The sequence below is a fragment of the Heterodontus francisci genome, chromosome 33 (genome assembly GCF_036365525.1).
Source record: "Heterodontus francisci isolate sHetFra1 chromosome 33, sHetFra1.hap1, whole genome shotgun sequence".
Lineage (NCBI taxonomy): Eukaryota > Metazoa > Chordata > Chondrichthyes > Heterodontiformes > Heterodontidae > Heterodontus > Heterodontus francisci.
In genome coordinates this window covers 41,298,817-41,323,359 of record NC_090403.1, presented here as the reverse complement: position 1 = coordinate 41,323,359, position 24,543 = coordinate 41,298,817, and the positions used below count along the sequence as shown (strand labels likewise).

At 42.5% G+C, this 24,543-nt stretch overlaps 1 protein-coding gene across 1 annotated transcript; it reads right to left on the bottom strand.

The window, feature by feature from the left end:
• Positions 1-5,244: 5,244 nt before the first annotated feature.
• sost (sclerostin) lies at positions 5,245-11,899 on the bottom strand. Its single transcript, XM_068012989.1, has 2 exons — positions 11,503-11,899; positions 5,245-8,160 (listed from the first exon to the last, which is right to left on the bottom strand). Exons 1-2 carry the CDS (start codon positions 11,720-11,722, stop codon positions 7,733-7,735), a joined length of 648 nt encoding a protein of 215 aa, XP_067869090.1. The 5' UTR covers positions 11,723-11,899; the 3' UTR covers positions 5,245-7,732.
• Positions 11,900-24,543: the final 12,644 nt, after the last annotated feature.

The following is a 24,543-nucleotide window of genomic DNA, read 5'->3' as shown; positions in this document are numbered from 1 at the left end:
TAACCTAATAAAAATTCGTTGATCTCAGTCTTGAAAATTTCAATTAATCGAGGATGCACATCCTTTTGTGGGAGAGAGTTCCACATTTCAGTTACTCTTTGCGTGAATAACTGTTTTCTGATTTTATTCCTGAATGGCCTAGCTCTAATTTGAAAACTGTGCCCTATTATTCTTAATTCCACCTCCTCCACCATCAGAGGAAATAGCTTCCCTGCACCTACCTATTTCTGCCCTATTGATACCTTTAATCATTTTAAACACCATATAAAATGCAACACACACCTTTTTAGGCCTCTTCTTCCTCCCAGTCACTTCCTTGCTAGTTTAACCTGGTGGGAAACTCATTGTTGCTTCCTGCTTAAGCCACCACATAAAGGCAGGGAGGCAATGGTGTGGTGGTAATGTCAGTGAACTCGTAATCCAGAGGCCCAGGCTAATGCCCTGGTGACATATGGGTTCAAATCCCACCATGGCAGCTGGTGGAATTTAAATTCAATTAATAAAAATCTGGAAGCTATTTTCAGTAATGGTGCCATGAAGCTATCATCGGTTTTGGTTCGGCCACATTTGGAATACTGCGTGCAGTTCTGGTCGCCATATTACCAAAAGGATGTGGATGCTTTGGAGAGGGTGCAGAGGAGATTCACCAGGATCTTGCCTGGTATGGAGGGCGCTAGCTATGAAGAGAGGTTGAGTAGATTAGGATTATTTTCATTAGAAAGACGGAGGTCGAGGGGGGACCTGATTGAGGTGTACAAAATCATGGGAGGTATAGACAGAGTGGATATCAAGAAGCTTTTTCCCAGAGTGGGGGATTCAATTACAAGGGGACACGAGTTCAAAGTGAAAGGGGAAAAGTTTAGGGGGGATATGCGTGGAAATTCTTTACGCAGAGGGTGGTGGGTGCATGGAACGCTTTGCCAGCGGAGGTGGTAGACGCGGGCACGATAGCATCTTTTAAGATGTATCTAGACAGATACATGAATGGGCAGGAAGTAAAGAGATACAGACCCTTAGAAAATAGGCGACAGGTTTAGATAGAGGATTTGGATCGGCGTAGGCTTGGAGGGCCGAAGGGCCTGTTCCTGTGCTGTAATTTTCTTTGTTCTTTGTTCTTTGTTCTTTGTTGTAAAAATGCATCTGGTTCACTAATGTCCTGTAGGGAAGGAAATCTGCCACCCTTACCTGGTCTGGCCTGCATGTGACTCCAGACCCACAGCAATGTGGTTGACTCTTAACTGCCCTCTGAAGTGGCCTAGCAAGCCACTCAGTTGTCAAGGGTAGTTAGGGAACAAATGACAGCCTTGCCAGCGATGCCCACATCCCATGAAAGAATTTTTTTGAAGTCCCAGTGATAAACTATGTTAAAAAAGAAGCCTACCAGCTTTGGTTGGGTGTCCTTGCCACCAGCTCAGTTGAGCAGATTAAAGTTGCTATCCCGTCCCTGGTGCCTGCAGGGTGGGTTAGTAATGTGAACAATTTTAATTGCCTGCCTGCCTGGTTTATGCCATACAGACAGGCCCCAGAATTTCTAATTCTATCTTCTTCTCAGTTGCTGTTATGAAATTCATGAAACAAATAATTATTTAGACTGCCAGGTACTGAAGGGTTACTTTACAAGGGATCGGGTCTTCATTTTGGGTAGGATTTCAATATGTCTGTTGTGGGCCAATAAAACTATGGCTGGAGTCAACCAATTATTTACAATTATTTATGTGGTGCCCTGGAGTCAGTCTCATGAAAACAGGGACATTGATGCAGGAGCAAGTACTGGGCATAGTATGCACTTATTCTTCCATAAATCCCAGGCAATTCAGTTTCCTTCATCATTAGTTTTTTTTCTATAATTCTTGTCGAAGGTCTACCCCTTTGGAGCTCAGCATAGATTCTGTTCAGAGAAGGGGATGTCCTGAAGTGGCATGGGATGGGCATAGTAAAAGACTGACCGCATTGAATTTTTTTCATCTCTGCTGAGAGTTTACTAAAACTGAGTAAATGCTTATTGTTGATAAACAGTTTATCAACTCATCAGTCTGTTGCCGCTATTGACAGGGGGTGAACTCATTATTGTGTGGGAATCCACCTCATTCCAGAACATCCACTCCTCTGAGATGGATGGGCACAGAGATCCTGGGAATCCTGCAAATACAATTAATGAACAAACCAATAGAGAAAATAAACTGACTTACTATTATTATTGTACTGGTACTGTGAGCTTTGGCCATGTGAGCCGCATGGAAGATGGCAGGATCCCCAAAGACACATTGTACAGCGAGCTCGCCACTGGTATCAGACCCACCAGCCGTCCACGTCTCCGCTTTAAAGACGTCTGCAAACACGACATGAAATCCTGTGACACTGGTCACAAGTCATGGGAGTCAGTTGCCAGCGTTCGCCAGAGCTGGCGGGCAGCCATAAAGGCGGGGCTAAAGTGTGGCAAGTTGAAGAGACTTAGTAGTTGGCAGGAAAAAAGACAGAGGCGCAAGGGGAGAGCCAACTGTGCAACAGCCCCGACAAACAAATTTCTCTGCAGCACCTGTGGAAGAGCCTGTCACTCTAGAATTGGCCTTTATAGCCACTCCAGGCGCTGCTTCACAAACCACTGACCACCTCCAGGCGCTTATCAATTGTCTCTCGAGATAAGGAGGCCAAAGAAGTACTGGTACTGGGTACAAAGGTGCCTGCTCACCTCAACACTAAGTTCCCTTAATTTAGCTCCAAGGTACTTTCCTATGAGTGCTGCACAAATCTGCTGCCGTGGCTCAACCTGAACACTTGCTTGATGTTGCGATGGGTTTTTTTTTGTGCTGTGAGGCTCCTTTCTTCAGTAACAGAGAAGTCCAATTGTCAGGAAGATTAGCAGAGTCAGCAGTCAGGAGGAATGACTTCAACTCTAAACCGAATTTGAGAGTAGCTCCAGGGATCATTTGGAAGTCAATCCAGGTAATTCTGTGTTTGCCTTCTGGAGCCAAAGAAAATTTTAAGTTGGAGTGAAAATTGATTTCATAGCTCCGGTATGTTCACCACTGAGGACCTTTCTTTTGGACTTGATCCTATTCAGTCACATGCATATGAAGTGCAAATTTCAGAAAGCGAGATTTTATTTTAAAGATAGCGTTGAGGATGAGCTCAATCACCTTGTTCATGAAGTTAAACAAATTTGAGTGTGATTGATTAACTCCTGCATTCTTTAGAACGTGGTTTGATTGTGTACCTGAACATGCTTGTTTCAAGACAGACACTAATCAAATGGACACAACTTCATTTGCATGTGATATTATTGAAGCCCACACAATTACTTGACAGAATAGTAGTGAATTCATTTACTATCTTTTATTTACCATGCTGTTGATGAAATGATGAGCATTTTTTCAAAATCTAACCAATTTCTTTATACTTAGAAAACCTTGTTGGGTAAGACTTGTGATGCACTGTTCACCATTTGAATACAAAGTAACTTTTGCAAAATAGAGCCAATTTTCCATACCTTCCAACCTAGGAAAATATGAGAGCCTGTAACACGGAAAAACTGCATTAGTTCCCAGTTCCCATCCAGACATGTGTTTTCAATATTGGGTATCATGTAAAAAGATATTTCCAAGGCAGTCATTAAGTCACCAATGAATTTAATGTGAAGTATTAAGTTAAAAGTGCCATGGAAGCAAATGGGGTTGTTTCCTGTCAATGGAATATAATATTTGTGTCTTTGTGTCGAATTCAGATATTCTTCATTTTTTATGATTTAAATATTTCATGTGGATAAAGTTGTGCAAAGCAAATCTCAGGTTCATCAGCTTCATGAGTCTGACAGCATCACATTATGGGTGAAAGTCTTTCAAGTTAAATTCCATCCATATTTAAAAATTGCCACTTTCTATACGTTTGAGACTTTTGCATCAGTTTGTATCAATGGTTTTACAAGAGGACTTTTGGTGCAAACTGTTTTTTGGACAAGATGCAAGCAAACCTGTGGAAATTTTTTATGAGGATGGTGAAAAGATTTATTCTTGGTTGTGTTAATATGGTTATAGTCATTGCACGGTTAAAAAGAAACAAAAGCTGTAAATACTGGAAGTCTGAAATAATGTTTCAGCAGTCCTGAAGAGTCTATCTATCTAATTCTACCCTACATCATGATAACTAAAGTGGGTCAAATATCTGTTAGTGGAAAATGCAGTTGAAAGTTGAAACTACACAAAGAAAGTTTGTGTCTTCTCTAGTTCAAAATTGATCGTGTTGGTCTCTGAAAGCTGAAATCATTGACAATGTTCAAAACGTGCATTTTACACTATACATCTAACAAAAATGTCTTTTAACTTCTAATATTGAAGCTGAATTAGAAGTATAGAATCACAGAAGAAGGCCAATCAGCCCATCATGCCTGTGCCAATTTTATACAAGAGCTATCCGATTAGTACCAAAACCCTCTCTTTCCCCATAGACCTGAAAATCTTCCCTTTTCAAATATATATCCAATTCCCCTTTGCAAGTTACTATTGAATTTGTTTCCGCTGCTCTTTCAGGCAGTGCATTCCAGATCATTACCATTCATAGCGTAAAAAAATATTCCATTTCCCCCTTAGTTCTTTTGCCAATTATCTTAAATCTCTGTCCTCTGGTTATCGAACCCCCTGACAGTGGAAACAATTTCTTCTATTAACGCTATGAAAACGCTTTGATCTTCTTAAAATAGTGATTTTGTGTACATAAGCTCATTTTCAGTGTGGATTTATAAAATATAGCCCAGCATGTTCATTCAGCTGTTGTGTGGTTATATACATTGCTCATATTTATTTTATTGATGATCAATAAAATATTTTTTAAAAAGTAGAAATAGCAAAAATTAATAAAGTTTTACCATGATTCAAACATGTTTTAGATAAATATTATGCATGTTTATTTCAGTTTTGTTTCAGTTTGATTTTTCCTGCTTCTTTGTTGCACTGTGCTGATGTTAAAAACATACTTGTTTGCTATATTTCTACATTAGTGAGAGAAATAGTATTTCTCAAATGATTGCTAGAGAGAATTATGCACTGATCATAACTTAGCTGAATAATACAAATACTATACAGCTATACTAAATGAACAGCAAGAAACCCTATGGTAAATCCATCTAATATCCTGAGTAATATATTCAGTATGGTAATCAAGTAGTAGCAATGATTAGGAATACAATACATAACATCAAATCTTAAGGTTTATTGTTCTTGTTTATGAACATATGGAAAGAAGGTTGAAAAAGACCATTAGGCCCATCAATGCTTCCCCTATCCATTGGAGTATACAATTTCATGCACCACCATCCCCTATTCCAGTAATGGAAATTCCTGGGAAAACTATTGAGCCATTTGAGGTTTTTAGACTTGGTAGTCATGAAAGCAACATATAACTCATGCACTTCTACTTCCACCAATCAATCATTCGTAGTAACCCCAATATATTTTCAGAATTTCCTCATTAAGGTACTATCTCTAGTTCAAAATCTAACTCTGAAGTACCACAAATGTTCATCTTTGTCAGATCTAATCATAAACCCATAAATGGACAGATTAGAGAAGGGGAACTCTACTGATGTCATGTCTTCTATTTATCCCTCAAGCAATATCACTAAAACAGATTATCAGGTCAGTTATCTCATTGTGGTTTGTAGGACCTCGCTGTTGCAAATTGGCTGCTGTATTTCCCCACCTTACAACATTGACTGCACTTCAAATGTACTTCATTAATTGTAAAAAGTGTTACATACATGTAGGTTCCTTTACAGACACAGTGCCAGTTTATCATCTATAATGCCATATGTAGTCATTGAGCGCTCTGCAGCCAAGACCCAGAGCATGTTTATTCCTGTCTTTCTGTTGCTCAATGTGCTCTTTCTGCAAGTTAACTGAAATTTGGGATGACTAATGATGCACAAAACAAGACAAGGACATTGCTTGTGTCAGTTTTGGCTACTTTATTTTGATGACATTTAAAAGTCCGCAATAATACAATACTTTATATGGCAAGAATGGTTCTCACGCATCTACACGAAACATGGCAGTATAAATAATTTAAATGAGAAAAATAAATATGATTCTTTTTTTTTTTTAAAACAATTACTTGTGTCTATGCACTTTGGCCACTTAATCTCAAAATCCCTTTAAGAGGCTACAAAAGTTTCTTGTACCATTTCATCATACTGTGGAAACTTTACACATAAAACTTCATACAAAGATCTCTTAAGCACGACTTCACAAGATAGCCATTGGTGTGGATTGCATATCCTATTCTGTTATTAAATTAACAAACAGTGTAATGTTTGAGATATGTACAGCGATTTAACATTTATTCTTTCATATTGGAAATATAGGAAGAAGCAAACAACAAAACATAAAATATCATAAATGTAGTGGGTAAATTATGTTAAAAATAGCATTATTTGCAGAAGAAAGGTTGTAAAGAACGTTTTCCATCGGAGGGGAGGGCCAAGGATTATGTATACCCACCTACATCCAACTGCTTCAGGAGTCTGGGTTTTTCAGAAATTGCTGCGTACATTTTTAAGTACCAATTATCTGATATATACAGCAAACCAATTAGGAATAAGAACTTAGAAATGGTTCCTGGATTATTTATTTTTTCTACCTTCTTCTCTTCTCCCCGACAGAATGCATCCTCTCCTGCTTATGAGGATTAGTAGATTTGGTCTGTGGGCCATCACGTGCCTGTTATCATGGATGGATATAAGTGACAGTGAACCCTGGGATTGGGATTCAGACTCCTAGCTCTCCGATCAGCATGTCTGGTACAATAGTTGAGCTACTATTTCCCTGTGAAATTACATGTCACTTTTTGGCCTACCCTTCCTCCAAAATAATGAAAATCCCTATTTACACCACAGTAAGAATGGGGGGAGGGGGCAATTACAAATTTATTGTTGCTTGTGGACAGGGTAAAAAATCTGAGGTAAAACCAGAAAATGCTGGAAATGCTCCGATCAGTCATCATCTATGCACAGAGAAACAGAATGAAGGTATCAGGTCAGTGAACGACCTGAAAAATTAACTCTGTTTCTTTGTCCACAGATGCTGCCTGACCCGCTAAGTATTTCCAGCATTTTCTGGTTTTATTTCAGATTTCCAGCATCTGCAGTCTTCTGCTTCTATATTGGAAAGACTGAGAATTAATGTTGTTAGCTGTCCCTGTTCTACTATATTGGCAAATAGAGGTTTATGGGATTCATTTAGGATCACCACTTACATTAGCTACCCTGGGTGTTTAATCTAGAGTTGAACTGTTACAGGCTCAAATGAGGTACAGCCTTCTTCCAACTGAGTAACTGCATTGATGCTTGTAAACGGTGCCAACATTCATTCCAAATTAAATACTGTATCAAACTAACCTATAGGGTAATGTTATATCCTACTAGACATAATAAGACTGCAGCATTTTTAGGTCCCCCATAAAACAGGTAGAATTTGTTTGAAAAAGGAAGTTAAGCACTCTATGACGTTTTAGAATAGGATATCTATAATACATTTTGGCTGAACATTTTGTTTACTTTGGAAATATGTAACCCCAGACTGAGTAGGGAGTGCAATGTTCCTGCAGATTTAAAAAGAATCATTATCATATGCTGGGGTTAGGTGCACTTTAGAGTAAGTGCTTTAGAAAATGTAACTATATTGACTTTTCATCCAGCACTGACTTTCTGTAAAGTGGAGCATCATATGAAACTTGATATATAGTTCTAATATTGGTCAGCTTGGTCATGGTGGTTGCCTTTGCCTCTGTTTTTGGGGGGTGTTGCTTTCTTCTTGCTCTTTCTCCTCCTTGAGACAGCTCCCTTCCCAAAGTGCTTATTGTCTGACTGGTTGTGATGGCGGGAGTACCTTTTGCACTTGCAGGAAGTCACCACTTGGATTTTGTAGGTCCTTGTCTCCTGGTTTTGGCACTCTAGCCGGACACGCTGGTTGCGCGAGTGGGCTGGCACACACCGATAGTCGGAGGTCTGATGCCTGCTCCACCACCTAACCCGGCCAATGGAATTGGGGAGGAGGTGGGCTGGCAAACACTGACCGGAGCAAATCAGCTCCCTCACTGGCTTCAGACTGCGACATGTGCCATCCGATATGTACCTGGTGGATCGCAGCTCTCTGCAGCTGAACTCTGTTGCACCTACAGGGTAAGAGACATGGCAGTGCAATTAGTAAAAGGACACGACCATAGAAACCAGCTACGTGTGTAATACAGTAATACATCAAATAATTAATGAATTGAACATGGATTCAATTGAAAAAAAAGTGAATAATTTTCAGCATGTTCAAATCTGCTCAAATTAAGAAAGTGTTCCTAATCAAAAGAAAAACTGATACAAAGGCAAAATACTGCAGATGCTGGAAATCTGAAATAAAAACAGACAATGCTGTAAATACTCAGCAGGTCCGGCAGCATCTGTGGAGAGAAAAACAGAGTTAATGTTTCAGGTCCATGACCTTTCATCAGAAAAACAGGTATACGCTGGGAATCTGAATCAAAACTAGAAAGTGCTAGAAAAACGCAACAGGTCAATCAGTAACTGAAAGGGATGGGTTCAATTGCAATGTGCAACCATAAATCAGAACTGTTCTGATGAAGAGTTGCACCCAAAATGTTTATTTTTCTCTTTCAAATCTTGACCAACCTGCTTTGCCTTTCTAGTCCATTCTCTTTACATTCTTTCTGGGCCATTAATTTTCTCTCCTGCAAGCATTGGCTCCTCTGGTACCTCTCCCAAGTGACCATTCCTTGTTTGTGAAACTACAGAGTAAGTGTGGGCCGGCTTTTCAATCACAAGGGAGAAAAGCACAGCCAGCTCTGATCTTGGCTGCATCCATATATGCACCTTTCCAGTAGGGGGTGGCTGGATAGCAGTTGGGAATGGGAATGGGAATCATGGACAATTCCCCTTTCCCTAACCCAAGGACACTGACCCAATGTACCATTGCCCTAACTCAGCACAGACTAAAGATCCTGGTCTGTGTGGTGCAGCTATTCACTGGATGAAGCAGTAGGAGAAGATTTTAAACTGATATCTCAAGACTACAGAAGACATGATGCAATCACTATCAGGGCATTCAGGAGTCGGTGATGAAGTGTCAGAGAGTCAATCACAACTTCATCCATTTCACAAGAGAAAAGACTTGTATCAAAAGAAAATGCTCCCTGCTACGGCCAGTACAGTTTTGAATTTGGTACACTGAACTCAATAACTATACTCTCACTGGCCTTCATTATAAAATAAAATGAGTTGCAAGGGAAGCACTGCACTAACTTCAGCTCGTTTAACAATTTATAGTCCTTAGCAATGAATATATAACAATTTCCTCAGTTAACTGTTATATTTAACTTGCATACTGATTTGTTATGCATATTCCCACTGATCACATCAACTGAAATTTGCACTAGCTCATTGGCCATAGGCTACCAAAATAAGTATCTTGGCGATCTATTGGTAAAGATTTGCCCTGGGATAAGGAATGTCTGTTTCAGTTGTACTTTGTAAATAAATGAAAATGTTTCTTTTTTAAACAATGTGGCAATTACTTCTGGAAAGCAAGGAGTCAATTAAGTCTGTATACACTAGTTGGTGTGCACTTTTTACTTTTTAACAGTCTGTCAAATTCAATATATGTTCAGCCCCACTAGCTAGACACATAATACCATAGTTTTTTATATATGAGTAGAGATTAAATTATTCTGGGCTACATTTCTCCATCTTACTCATTGATTGACATACATTTATTTACTCAGTTGTATTGTTTCAAAGGTATTAATAACCTACAAATCACTGAGTTTAAAAATATTTTGCTCATATCAATTTCAAGATGGACACTTTTATTATGACCCAAGTCTGCTCACACTTCGCTTACATAAATGAAGATCACTGTGCTTCAAACTATTTAATTGCACAAAGCATCTTGAGATGATTTGAAATTATGATGTTATGTATAAATGCAGGTATTATAGCATGCCTAGCAAATGGAGTGAGCATATAGTGGAGATCTATATTGAAGTACTGGACTTTGGGAGAACGGTTCCACTAATACAGTAATACTTGCTGGGAAGACTGTTAAAAAAAACTATTCAGTTAACAAACTACATCTTACAGCATCAAAGCTGTGTCAATCTGCAATCACTTGATACTTTAAAATACCATTATAGCATTGTGTACTTGCATACATATTGTTTTTTCAGTCCCTATTCATTTGCAAGAGTTTTCACGACTGAGCAAACAGCCAGCTGAATCAAAATTGTGGAGCTCCTCCACATCAAACACACACATTCTGACTGATTCACATAGAACCGTCCCAGCTACGTGACAATACAAAACTAGTACAGAACATATACAAATCCAAATTCAGCAAAGTTTAAACTGTACTTGAAAATATCAAAATATTACTAATCATAATGAATAAACCTGTTTAAAACACACAGGAAGATGAACAACTGGTAGCATTTTGAGATACTAGAAGAACTCATGTGGCATTGTTCACAGGTAGTCTCAATCTGGAGTATTGCTGTGTTGCTTAGCTGCTGTTGGTAACTAGTACTGAGCCCTTTAAGATCGATGTAAATAGGCAAATTCAAGTGATTCTGGACACACTATCTATAAACTGATGAGGTTCATCAGAGGGCTGCTGTAACTGCCTGCAAATTTCAGACTCCAAGTTTTTCAACTAGCCGCCTCAATATAAAACTAATGGATCAGTCCACCTGTTGTAGAAACTGACCTCTTCTCACTTCCACTGAAAAGTTGAAAATCCATCCAGGGTTCTCAATATTTTTAAAGGTTTTACATCTATAGCAAAGTATGAATCTGGTGGGAGAATTCTGATGTGTGATGTTGCAGAACTGCACATTCTTCCCATATTGAAACTTCACTGCAATGCCTCTGCTGCTTTCTGCGTTCATGATGTATAAAAGACCGTTATTTCGAAAGGACTTTGACGCAACTAATGGGTATTAATAATCAGGAAATATTAGTTGATGCAGCAGTTAAAGGGAGTGATACAGACCCAGCCAGAACAAGAACACTTACAGATCTAAAGGGCATTTAACAAACAGAAATATCCACTGATTTCAGGACGTGTAACAAACAAGATAAGCCCCACGAAAACAGGATCCTACACCTTAATATCTTAAGATTTGTTACTGGCTATAACTCTGCAGGCGCGCGATATTTAAAAGATATAACAAAAAAGCTGGCAAGATAAGTAGACACTTAGGCAAATATGCACAGTGTGGGAAGGAGCGACGAAATAAGAATATCAATACTAGAAATGGCGAGAGAGGAATAAATGCATTGCAAATGTAATAAATCCACAAACTGAAACGGGGACTTAAAAAAAAAAGTTTAATGTATAACTTTGCTTGTCCTTTTCACCACCTAGGGATATCACAATGCTCTCTTACCGTCTATGACTAGCAATAACCTTTTCCATCTCATTATTCAGGATTTAAGAATGATTGCGTTCTTACCCCGCACTTGCACGGACTGGCTCCGCCGTCTACCTCCGTGTTTCGCCTGGTTGACGCTGTGATTTCTCATCTCGGTGGGAATCTCCGGGTATTCGGGAATGATTTCTGTCGCATCGTTTTTCAAAGCTCCCCAGCCTTCAGGACGGCTCAGGCTGCCCCGGAGCAGGACACAGATGCAGGCGGCGATCAGACAGGGCTGAGCGGACTGAAGGAGCCCCATGGTGCAGAAAAACCCAACAATTCCCCAAGCCTAACCTGAAGAACACGTTCCCAAACATCCTCCTTTATAAGGCAGCCCCGACCCCACCGGTCATCAACGTCGGAGCACAGGAGTTACGTCGGCTTTCTTCACACCAATCTTCACATAGGGGACTGAGTGACATTCACTGAGAGGCGTGACTGAGAGCCAAAGACCTGCCAACGTTCACATTTACAGGAAAGTCGAGCGCACTCTTCCCAACTTTTCCTGCTCGCAAACTCTGAAAAGGATTTCCCTTATAAAGGAGAGTCAAAGACGAGTCAAATAATAATCGTTTCTGTCTCAGTTCTACGATAAAATATATCTTATAAAAGATAACATTTTAATGCATGCTTTTATTAGTGAGTCACATTCCCTCGTGAAAACTGGAATCCCTAAGGCACATTCTTGAAGAAGTTATGAACGCTCTGCTGCAGGTCCAAGAGCACTGGTGCTAATTAAAATTATGTTAATTATATTATGTTAATTGTAATTATGTTAATTGCAATTATGTTCATTATAATTAGTTGTAAATTTGTGACAAATGAATGCAGCAGTTTACTGAGACAGGGGATTTTAATTTTACGCATTAATGGATGCTGCAATGTTCCAGAGAAAGTGAGAATCAGTTCACTTAATAAGCTGCAACTAAAGCAAAATAGTATTTTATTTAGTTGCACATAGCGCCCCGGATGCACACACATATACTTACTCTGTCACTCTGTCTTTTTCCCCCCAAAATATACTTTATTCATAAAGCTCTGTTAAAAAAAAATACATTACAAAACAGTTCAAAATAGCACCAAGTTGACATTCCAGAAAGTGCAAAGGAAATCAGTTTTCTTCAATACAGGAGTGAGTTGCCTCACAACCCTTCCATTCCATTTTACATACAATGTACAGTTTACAGCAAAACCATATTTGGTGTGCACAGCCTGACGGGTTTTCCATGGGTCCAGCCCCTCAGTTCACTATGGTAGGAGGACCTTACACAGTGGTCTTTCCCTATTGAGCCTTTGCAGCGGCTGCCCCAAGCTTTAGTGCGTCCCTCAGCACATAGTCTGCAACACTCAGTCATGGACACCTCTTTGCACTGGAAGACCAGCAGGTTTCGGGCAGACCAAAGAGCGTCTTTCACCAAGTTGATGGTCCTCCAGCAGCAGTTGATGTTTATCTCAGTGTGCACCCCTGGGAACAGCCCGTAGAGCACAGACTCCTGTGTTACAGAGCTGCTCGGGATGAACCTCGACAAAAACCACTGTATCTCTTTCCACACCTGCTTTGTAAAGGCACATTCCAGAAGGAGGTGGACAACAGTCTCTTCCCTACCACAGCCACCTCGAGGGCAGCGTGCGGAGGCGGTGAGATTCCGGGCTCTCTGTCACACAGACTGTTTGGTTTAAGACTTTGGAGAAAATCACAACTAAATCTTAATGCAAAGGCAGTGACTGTGGCATTGCTTTACTATCATTGTTTCCTTCAGTGATCAGGGAGACACACAGCAGGATGTCTCTTATGCTGCAGTTTACCATAACACATTGGACTGATCAACTTTGTCCCCCCCCAGTTTCATGCTTCCTAAGCTAAAATCAGTTTAAGATTATTTGTGTTTCGGTGAATCTTCAATTGACGGTCACATGCCTTGTATTAAAACTAACCTCTGCACCATAATAGGAGTATAATTATGGTCTGTGTAGCGTAGTCAACTAATTGCAGGGTTCAAGATACAAGAGCAGTTTAATCTTAAACAAAAGATATGAGTAATTGTTTGGAACAAGTAATCACGCCTGAAGGTTTTTATTATGACAATCTCGGCCAACGCAGTGGCGTCTTAGATCCGAGGTAAACATTTTCACCCCCTGAAAGAATGCAAGATATTGTATTTTGGTAACTATATCAGTCTAATTTCAGTCTCCATTTCAAGCGTGACTCCAAGCCTTTTTTTTCGCGGTCAGTGATTCTTATTCAAATTATTATATTGATAAGGAGAGTCGCCAGGCATTCCCCTGGGCTTTTAGGCATGGTGTTTGTAACTCCAGCACTGCTGTTTCCCTTTCCTCTGCAAGGCAGCAATTCTCTTTGAAAAGCTTCCTGAACACTTTGGAACAATAGCCACCTGATAAATGCCCCGCAGACAGACGTAGCCTTTAGGTGCCAAAGCCAGAACAGCACCATAAATCAAAGTCCATAATTAACCCTTCTGTCTCCTATACAAGGTGCTTGCTCACAAGTGTTATCCTCCAGACACACAAACGCACATGGAAGTATCCCTAGCAACTGTCTCGCTGTTCCCCCAATTATTGTTTCTATATCCTCTCATCTGAGGGTAATGACTCACACTCCCATCTGGTTCCGTGGGAAATAAATGCCATCTAGTACTTTGGCCATATGTGCATTTTCATGTGGGAGGCTAGCAGTGAGTTTTGGAAGGCTATCGGACTATAGGTGGCATCACAGTTGAGCTGAAGCTGTTCTTGCCCTCTGCTCACCTATTTGCAGCAAGGCTCACTGGACATCAATCAAGAACAGGGATCCTGGCTTTTAACCCCTCTGTACCCCAGGGATGCTACAGCTAATACCCCAAGGATACTACAGGCAAGGTGTCGACTGCCACCCTGACTGATGGAGTACAGACTGGAGATAAAACCGTGGAGTCTGGCTCAGTTTCTTCAGACACACACAGCTCCGTCAAGTTTATCCAGAAAAAACAAAGTGAGGAGTTAAAGGTCCCCCATTTATCACGTGCCCTGTGAATGATCCTTTTGGGTTATTCAGTTGTTTGGTCAATTTACAATTTCCTAATGGTTTTCTGATCAGTTACTATCTCTCACAGCCCCTCCCCCTCACCGTGCCAGCATGCTATTGGCATAAACAGAGGTGGTGATGGAAGGCTTGACTTCAGGCATTGGACAAAAATAACAAGTAATTGATTCAATTGCGAAACTTCTTCACTGCACATCCCCCATAACAGATGGGAGACAAGTAATCTGAAGTCTGTCTTGGTTCTTGCAGCCACATTATACTGTAATTCATGCCCTTTCTTTCATATTAAAGTTTCAAATAGATTAAAATAGACACTTCCAATAGGGAGTCAGCATTAGCACAGGCTTAATGAGCCTAATAGCCTTCTGTGTTGTAGGTTCTATGATTCAATAAGTTGACATTAGGGAGGGACAGGATCAAAATGTGTTCATTGTTGAAGATTCAGTAACCAGAAAATCTGTTTCCTATCGTTCACTTAGTTATCTTTTCTCATCATTATATTCACATCTGCAAATCATTACTAATGACGCCATGCAAATAAAGGGTCTTAAAACTAATCTTAATACATTGTTTTTCTAGATAAGCCAATATTGGAGCAAGCACAGCCTCAAATACACAGACTATCTCAAATAAACATTAGGGGATAGTCAGATAAAGGGTTTACTTAAGTCACCTGTCACTAATTAACTTGTATTTCAGCAAAGTGTCTATTGACAACATTAAATATTTGCACACTTGAGATGTTAGGAGGTCATGACTTGTCAAACCTCATATCTAAGAATGACTCTGAAGTAAGAGAAGGAAATGCCAAAGTAGATTCCTGTTGTCAATTTCAATTTGCCAGCCACATTTGTCATCAATGTCACAGTAGCAGAGATTCTGATACACCTGAAAAAGGCAGTCACTTTTTTTCACAAGAAACGCAGGCAGTTTTGAGGAGGTTTTCTCCTATATGTAAAGTTGTAAAGCTCTGTTTTTGAATGGTGTGGTGATCTGCTCATGACTAGCCCTGTGCAAAGTGACTCCTGACAACGCAGCCCAGCGCTGACATCATCAGAGCGCTCCCAGCTTCGCACATGAGCAGAACAGACTCTTGCTGTCAGTATGGTGCTGCGCATGCGCAGCCTAGGTCAGCACCCAGCTTGCCAGGACTAATTCGCACATACGCGCAAAAACGTCATCGCGTTCTCCAATGTCTGCTTGCTCCCCGCTTCACCCCCCACCCCACCTACCGCTGGGCCACTCACTCCCGGCATCGCCACGTCTCCCCACTCAGCCACTCACTTCCTGTTTCAGCTCCCCACCTACCTGTGGGCCACTTGTTCCCAGCCTTGCTGCTTCCTCCCCTCTGCTCTGCCTCTGCTCTCTGCTCCCTCCTGCATCTGGTTTTGAATGGTGTGGTGATCTGCTCATGACTAACCCTGTGCAAAGTGACTCCCGCTCCCTCCCGCAATCGCTGCCTTTCTTCACCGCACGGGGGAAGTGGGTGGAGAGAGACAGAGTGACAAGATAGGCAGGGGAGGGGAGGGAGACTGTGAGCAGGATGGAGCGGGGAGCAGAAGCGGGAGGGAACGGGGAGCAGAGGCAGAGCAGAGGGGATGAAGCGGCGAGGCCGGGAGCAAGTGGACCACAGGTGTGGGGGAGGGGGCTTGGCGGGGTGGTGAAGTGGGGAGTGAGTGGCTGGGGGCAGGGGGGTGCGAAGACATGGCGAGGTGTGCAGCAAGCAAACGGGCGCGGGAGGCAGTGGCAAAGAGAAGCACGATGGCAGGAGGGAGCGGGGGACTGTTGGAGGTGGGATGGAGGCGCCGATCGCAGCCACAGTGGGCATTTGGGTTTCATTTATTTTGTGATAAATTGAGCAGTGCCATCTTTACTACTGGCAGCTGCCAAAAATGTCGCAGACAGTGACATTTCAGTACATGAGGCTGCATTTGCACATGCGCAAGTACTGCGCCATCTAGTGGTTCCGTTGTCAGCAAACGCAGCCAAAATAGTAACAGGCAGGAATATTGGCCATTATAAATTACCCCTAGGATAGGTAGGTGGTAGGGAAATATAGGGACTGGTGGAGATGTGGTAGGAATATGGAATTAGTATAGGATTAGTATAAATGGCATAGTGGGGAAAGTCTTTGCTCGAGTCGCTCTGAACAGGCTCCAGAAGCTGGCCGAGCGCGTCTACCCTGAGGCACAGTGTGGCTTTCGTGCAGAGAGATCGACTATTGACATGCTGTTCTCCCTTCGTCAGATACAGGAGAAATGCCGTGAACAACAGATGCCCCTCTACATTGCTTTCATTGATCTCACCAAAGCCTTTGACCTCGTCAGCAGACGTGGTCTCTTCAGACTACTAGAAAAGATCGGATGTCCACCAAAGCTACTAAGTATCATCACCTCATTCCATGACAATATGAAAGGCACAATTCAACATGGTGGCTCCTCATCAGAGCCCTTTCCTATCCTGAGTGGTGTGAAACAGGGCTGTGTTCTCGCACCCACACTTTTTGGGATTTTCTTCTCCCTGCTGCTTTCACATGCGTTCAAATCCTCTGAAGAAGGAATTTTCCTCCACACAAGATCAGGGGGCAGGTTGTTCAACCTTGCCCGTCTAAGAGCGAAGTCCAAAGTACGGAAAGTCCTCATCAGAGAACTCCTCTTTGCTGACGATGCTGCTTTAACATCTCACACTGAAGAATGCCTGCAGAGTCTCATCGACAGGTTTGCGTCTGCCTGCAATGAATTTGGCCTAACCATCAGCCTCAAGAAAACGAACATCATGGGGCAGGATGTCAGAAATGCTCCATCCATCAATATTGGCGACCACGCTCTGGAAGTGGTTCAAGAGTTCACCTACCTCGGCTCAACTATCACCAGTAACCTGTCTCTAGATGCAGAAATCAACAAGCGCATGGGTAAGGCTTCCACTGCTATGTCCAGACTGGCCAAGAGAGTGTGGGAAAATGGCGCACTGACACGGAACACAAAAGTCCGAGTGTATCAGGCCTGTGTCCTCAGTACCTTGCTCTACGGCAGCGAGGCCTGGACAACGTATGCCAGCCAAGAGCGACGTCTCAATTCATTCCATCTTCGCTGCCTTCGGAGAATACTTGGCATCAGGTGGCAGGACTATATCTCCAACACAGAAGTCCTTGAAGCGGCCAACACCCCCAGCTTATACACACTACTGAGTCAGCGGCGCTTGAGATGGCTTGGCCATGTGAGCCGCATGGAAGATGGCAGGATCCCCAAAGACACATTGTACAGCGAGCTCGCCACTGGTATCAGACCCACCGGCCGTCCATGTCTCCGTTATAAAGACGTCTGCAAACGCGACATGAAATCGTGTGACATTGATCACAAGTCGTGGGAGTCAGTTGCCAGCATTCGCCAGAGCTGGCGGGCAGCCATAAAGACAGGGCTAAATTGTGGCGAGTCGAAGAGACTTAGTAGTTGGCAGGAAAAAAGACAGAGGCGAAAGGGGAGAGCCAACTGTGCAACAGCCCCAACAAACAAATTTCTCTGCAGCACCTGTGGAAGAGCCTGTCACTCCAGAATTGGCCTTTATAGCCACTCCAGGCGCTGCTTCACAAACCACTGACCACCTCCAGGCGCGTATCCATTGTCTCTCGAGATAAGGAGGCCCAAAAGAAAGAAGTATAAATGGGTGGTTGATGGTCGGCACAGACTCGGTGGGCCGAAGGGCCTGTTTCAGTGCTGTATCTCTGAAAATAAATACTGTAAAACTGGATTGTGTGAGATTACAATTTATTGAAAATCAGGAAAAAACTAAGAATAAGCAGGGTATAATAAATGTGGGGAATATGTAATTTGTATCTGTTCCCACAGTAGCTCTGTTGGTTAGATGAACCATGAGATTTTGAAGGTCTTGAATTGGATTGCCAATTAATGCCAAGTTCACTGATCTCAGGCAACAATTGGGATATTCCAGTTGGCCTCAGCATCCTTGGGTGGGGAAATCAACCAGCTCCCAATTGTTATCCTGTGCTGGAAAGCGTGGTGTCAGATGAGGAAATGGATCAGACTTGGCAGCAATGCTGTTCAAAGTTAGAGAGCTTTCCAAAATTCACCACTCAAATGAAAAATGATCACTTCAATCAAGTCCTAGTGGAATGCCAGGTCCTGCGGAACCTCACCCCAGTATGAACCAAATATTGCCAGACAACAGAGGAGATAATTGGCCAGTTTTTGTTAAATAAAATTATTTATTGAGAGATTGCATGCAGTCCGTGCGTGTACGTGCGTGTGAGAGAGTGTGAAAGAGTAAAGTTGCACATATGGGCCTGAGAGAGAGGGATATGCACAATGCATGCTGTTATATCCTGCTGCTAAAGTGGACCTGTGTTTTTTCAGGTACTCTATGCCAGGCATAGAGAGGGATATGCATGCAAGTGTAAGTAACACGAATATTACACATGTTTATTGGGCCTTAGAGAGGCTGCTTGAGCTGAAGAAAGAAAAATTCGAAGAAAGACTTGAAAAATTATATCTTTTTTATTAGAGCAACACAGATTACAGGGTGCTTTGGTAGAAGTGTTTAAAATTATGAAAGAATAGGACAAATAGACAGAAACCAACTCTTTCCAGTGGTTGAAAGATCAAGAATAAGAGGCCATATATATACAAGGTTAAATGTGAGAGATTTAGAACAGAGGCCAGGACAAACATCTTCACACAGAAAGTTGTGAGGCTTTGAAATTCATTTCCAGGGTTAGTGGTTGAGGTAGAAACTACATCCATGTTTAATATTATATTGGATAGATGGAAGAATGAAAAGGGGTTGAAGAGATATGGGAACGGGGTGGGTGAATGTGATTAGAATGTCCTGACTGGCAGTGCCACCATGATACCCACCAGTGCCAAAATAAAAACTCGTGTTTTATGAGATACATTTCAGAGCCCACCATCAGTGTTTATTGGACAATTGTAGGTGATAAGTCCTGTCTATAGACCAGGTACTTTGCTACCAGTATAAATTTAGATGGAAAAAGTAAAATGTACCATCTAGCATTTGCCTGTCAGACTTCAAAGCATCAAAACTATGAAAAAGAGAGAAAAAAAAAGCAGGCCATTTCTGACCTGAAGCACCAGACAATCTGGTGACCTCTTTCATCGCAAGCAATTGTCCTCAGTGTGCATCTATTTGGAGTAATTAGACTATGGCCTGGCATAGATGCTTGGCGGGTAGGATAAAAGAAAACCCCAAGGCCTTTTACGCGTATGTCAGAAATATGAGGATGACTAGGGGGACCGTAGGTCCGGTCAAGGACAATAGCGGGAGACTGTGTGTTGAGCCGGAAGAGATAAGTGAGGTTTTGAATGAGTACTTCTCTTCGGTATTTACGAATGAGAAGGGGTGTATTACTGAAGAGGACGGTGTGAAACAGACTGGTAAGCTCGAGGAAGTGCTCGTTAGGAGGGAAGATGTGTTGGGGTTTTTGAATAACTTGAAGATAGACAAGTCTCCCGGGCCTGACGGGGTATATCCAAGGATGTTATGGGAAGCAAGGGATGAAATTGCAGAGCCGCTGGCAATGATCTTTTCATCTTCTCTGTTGACGGGGGTGGTACCAGGTGATTGGAGGGTGGCAAATGTTGTGCCCCTGTTCAAGAAAGGGAATAGGAACAACCCTGGGAATTACAGGCCAGTTAGTCTTACTTCGGTGGTAGGCAAGTTGATGGAAAAGGTGCTGAGGGATAGGATTTCTGAGCATCTGGAAAGACACTGCTTGATTCGGGACAGTCAGCACGGTTTTGTGAGGGGTAGGTCTTGCCTCACAAGCCTGATTGAATTCTTTGAGCAGGTGACCAAGCAAGTGGATGAGGGTAAACCAGTGGATGTGGTGTACATGGATTTTAGTAAGGCATTTGATAAGGTCCCCCATGGTAGACTTATGGAGAAAGTCAGGAGGCATGGGATAGTGGGGAATGTGGCCAGTTGGATTAAGAATTGGCTAACTGATAGAAGGCAGAGAGTGGTCTTAGATGGTAAATACTCAGCCTGGAGCCCAGTTACCAGTGGCGTGCCACAGGGATCAGTTCTGGGTCCTCTCCTGTTTGTGATTTTTATTAACGACTTGGATGAGGAAGTCGAAGGGTGGGTCAGTAAATTTGCAGATGATACAAAGGTTGGTGGAGTTGTGGATACCGAGGAGGGCTATTGTCGTCTGCAAAGGGACTTGGATAGGTTGCAGTGCTGGGCTGAAAAGTGGCAGATGGAGTTTAACCCTGAAAAGTGTGAGGTCGTCCATTTTGGAAGGACAAACACGAATGCAAAATACTGGGTTAACGGTAGGGTTCTTGGGCATGTGGAGGAGCAGAGAGACCTTGGGGTCTATGTGCATAGATCGTTGAAAGTTGCAACTCAAGTGGATAGGGCTGTGAAGAAGGCATATGGGGTGTTAGCGTTCATTAGCAGAGGGATTGAATTTAAGAGCCGTGAGGTGATGATGCAGCTGTACAGGACCTTGGTAAGGCCTCATTTGGAGTACTGTGTGCAGTTCTGGTCGCCTCATTTTAGGAAGGATGTGGAAGCCTTGGAGAGGGTGCAGAGGAGATTTACCAGGATGTTGCCTGGAATGGAGAATAAGTCTTACGAGGAAAGGCTGAACATTCTAGGCCTCTTCTCATTAGAACGGAGAAGGATGAGGGGTGACATGATAGAGGTTTATAAGATGATCAGGGGAATAGATAGGGTAGACAGTCAGAAACTTTTTCCCCGGGTGGAGCAAAGCGTTACAAGGGGTCATAAATTTAAGGTGAAGGGTGGGAGATATAAGGGGGATGTCAGGGGAAGGTTCTTTACCCAGAGAGTGGTCGGGGCATGGAATGCCTTGCCTGGGGAAGTTGTTGAGTCAGAAACTTTAGGGACTTTCAAACGGCTTTTAGATAGGTATATGGATAAAGGAGAATGATGGGGTATAGATTAAATTGTCCTTGACAGAGGACAAAGGATCGGCACAACATCGTGGGCCGAAGGGCCTGTTCTGTGCTGTATTTTCTATGTTCTATGTTCTATGTTCTATAGAGTACCTGTCAAACAAAGGTCCACTTTAGCAGCAGGATATAACAGCATGCATTGTACAGTATAAAGTTCCTCTTGTTACAAAACAATATATCTTGTGACTTACAGTGGGCCACACCATTGTAAATCGACTAGTATTCATGATATAAACCTCGAGTTGAGTTTTCTCTCCTCTGTTGTGCAGCTCAGTGGAACTACCCCACTTGCTGCCACACTTTCCTATCCAGTTGTTGCCAGAGCATCTTCATTACTGGCTTCTCTTCCAGCCCCTGTACCATTATTTACACGGTCCCCTTGGCCCTTTCCTCCTTCTTAGCTACATATTGCCTTTAGCGCCATCATTCAACAGGAACAATAATGTGCATATATACCTTTAACATAGGAAAACATCCCAAGGTGCGTCACAGAAATGTGTTCAGACAAAAATTGACACAGAGCCAAATTAGGAAATATTAGGAGACTTGACTGAAAACCTAGTCGACAAGATAATCCCTTGAGTGCTAAAGGCACGACAGCCAATGATGGGGCAAAGGGAATAGGGGATGCACAAGAGGACATCAAGCACAGGGGTGATGGGATATGTGTGTGTGCTAGGATATGAGCAACAGAGCTCTGGGTAACCTGAAGTTTATGGAGTGTGGAGCTTGGGAGGCCAACAAAGAGAGGATTGGAATTGTTAAGTCTACAGGTGACAAAGGCATGGATAAAGGCTTTTCGCAGATACACTGAGACGGGGTAGAGAAATGCAATGTTCCAGCAGTGGAAGTAGGTGGTCTTTGCGATGGTGAAGATAATGGGGTTAGAAGTTCAGCTCAGGATGCTGCGGGTGTGAACGGCTGGCTTCAGTCTGATAATGGGGGGATGGAATCAGCGGCAAGGGGACAAATGTTTGTGGCGGAAGGTAATGGCTATGATCTTTCCAATGTTTAGCTGAAGGATACTGCAGCTCATCCAGGACTGGATGTCGAACAAGCAGTCTGACAACACAGGCAGTGGAGGGGGTCGAGACAACTGGTGAAGAAGTAGAGCTGGGTGTTGTTAATCCATATGTAGAAGCTGACCCCATGTCTGTGGATGTGCTGCCAAGGGTAACATGTAGATGAGGAAGAGAAGGGGATCTGGGATTGCTCCTTAGGGAACTCCAGAAGTAATGGTGGGGAGGGGGGGTGGGGGACGGTGGTGGAGGAGAGAAGCTATTGCTGGAGATACCATGGTTTCAATTGAATAGGTAAGAGTGGAACCAAGTGAGGGTGAGTAGGGATAGCGTCAACAGTCACAAGAGATGCCATTTGTGACTTTGATTAGGACCATTTCAGGGCTGTGGCAGAGTGAAAACCTAATTGGACAGAAAGACAGGCATGAACTTGGAGAGGAGACAACACATTCAAGGACATTGGAGAAGACAGGAAGGTTGAACATGGGACATAAAAACAGAGGTCCGGCAGCATCTGTGGAGAGAGAAGCAGAGTTAATGTTTCAGGTCTGTGACCTTTCATCAGAACTGGGGTTGAACATGGGGTGGTAGTTTGCAAGGACAGAGACATGGGGTCAGCCTCAACAGGTCTGCTGATTCCCAGCTCTATCTCTCCACTGATTCTCTGTTGTCAGACTGTTGGTTCTCCATTGGTTTATTATTTTTATTTTCCATAGTTTTATTTTCTACCATCCATTCTTAATTTATCATGTTTCTGATAGGCATGACAGCATTAAAGGTCTTTTGCAAACAATCTCCTTGTATCATAGTGACTTAAAACACTCAAACATATAACTGCGGACAAACTGCATCAGTCACCGCCAGCAACTTGTCAGTGAAATACCTTTCAGAAATATGTAGGCAACAGCGCCACCTGGTGCTTAATAGTAAGAACATAAGCACTAGGAGCAGGAATACACCTCTCGGCCCCTCAAGCCCGCTCTGCTATTCAATACGATCATGGCTGATCTTCTACCTCAACTCCACTTTTCTGCCCCCTCCCCATATCCCTTGATTCCCTGAGAGATCAAAAATTTATTGATCTCAGTTTTGAATATAGTCAACGATGGAGCATCCACAACCCTCTGAGTGAAGAAATCTCTCCTCATCTCAGCCCTAAATGAACGACCCCTTATCCTGAGGCTGTGCCCCCGTGCTCTAGATTCCCCAGCAAGGGGAAACAACCTCTTGCTGTCCTCTTAGATAGGAGGACCAAATCTGCATACAGTTCTCCAGGTGTGGTCTCACCAAAGCCCGATACAAAAGTAGCAATACTTCCTTATTCTTGTACTCCAGTCCTCTTGCAATAAAAGCCAAAATGCCACTTGCCTTCCTAATTGCTTGTTGTACCCGCATGCTAACCTTCTGTGTTTGTTGTAAGAGTACACCCAAGTCTCTCTGAATATCAACATTTAAAAGTTTCATGCCTCTTAAATCATATTTTTTTCATACTTCCCCACATTATACTCCATCTGCCACCCTGTTGCATACTCAGTTATAGTCATACAGAGCCATTACGGCCCAGAAGGAGTCCATTCGGCCCATTGAGTCTTAACCTGTCTATATTTCTTTGCAGCCTCTTTGTATCCTCCTCACAGCTTACATTCCCGCCTAACTTTGTATTGCCATCAAACTCAGATACATTACTCTCAGTTTCTTCGTCTATGCTATTGATATAGATTGCAAATAGCTCCGGCCCCAGCACTGATCCTAACGGCACTCTACTAGTTACAGCTTGCCAATTTGAAAATGCCCCATTTATCCCACTCTCTGTTTCCTGCCTGTTAACCAATCCTCTATCCAAGCTAATATATTAGCCTAACTCCATGAGCTCTTATCTTACATATTAACCTGTTGTGTGGGACCTTATCGAATGCCTTTTGGAAATCCAAGTACACTATATCTACTGGTTCTCCTTTATCTACCCTACTAGTTACATCCTCAAAAAACTCTAATAAATTTGTTAAACATGATTTCCCTTTCGTAAAACCATGTTGACTTTGTCTGCTCTTACTATGTTTTTTCT

Excerpts from the sequence above, each read along its gene's own strand:
- sost (XM_068012989.1), bottom strand. The coding sequence starts at position 11,722 with ATGGGGCTCCTTCAGTCCGCTCAGCCCTGTCTGATCGCCGCCTGCATC. Across the intron at positions 8,161-11,502 it reads CCAGTCCGTGCAAGTGCGGG|GTGCAACAGAGTTCAGCTGC; the intron begins GTAAGAACGCAA and ends CTTACCCTGTAG.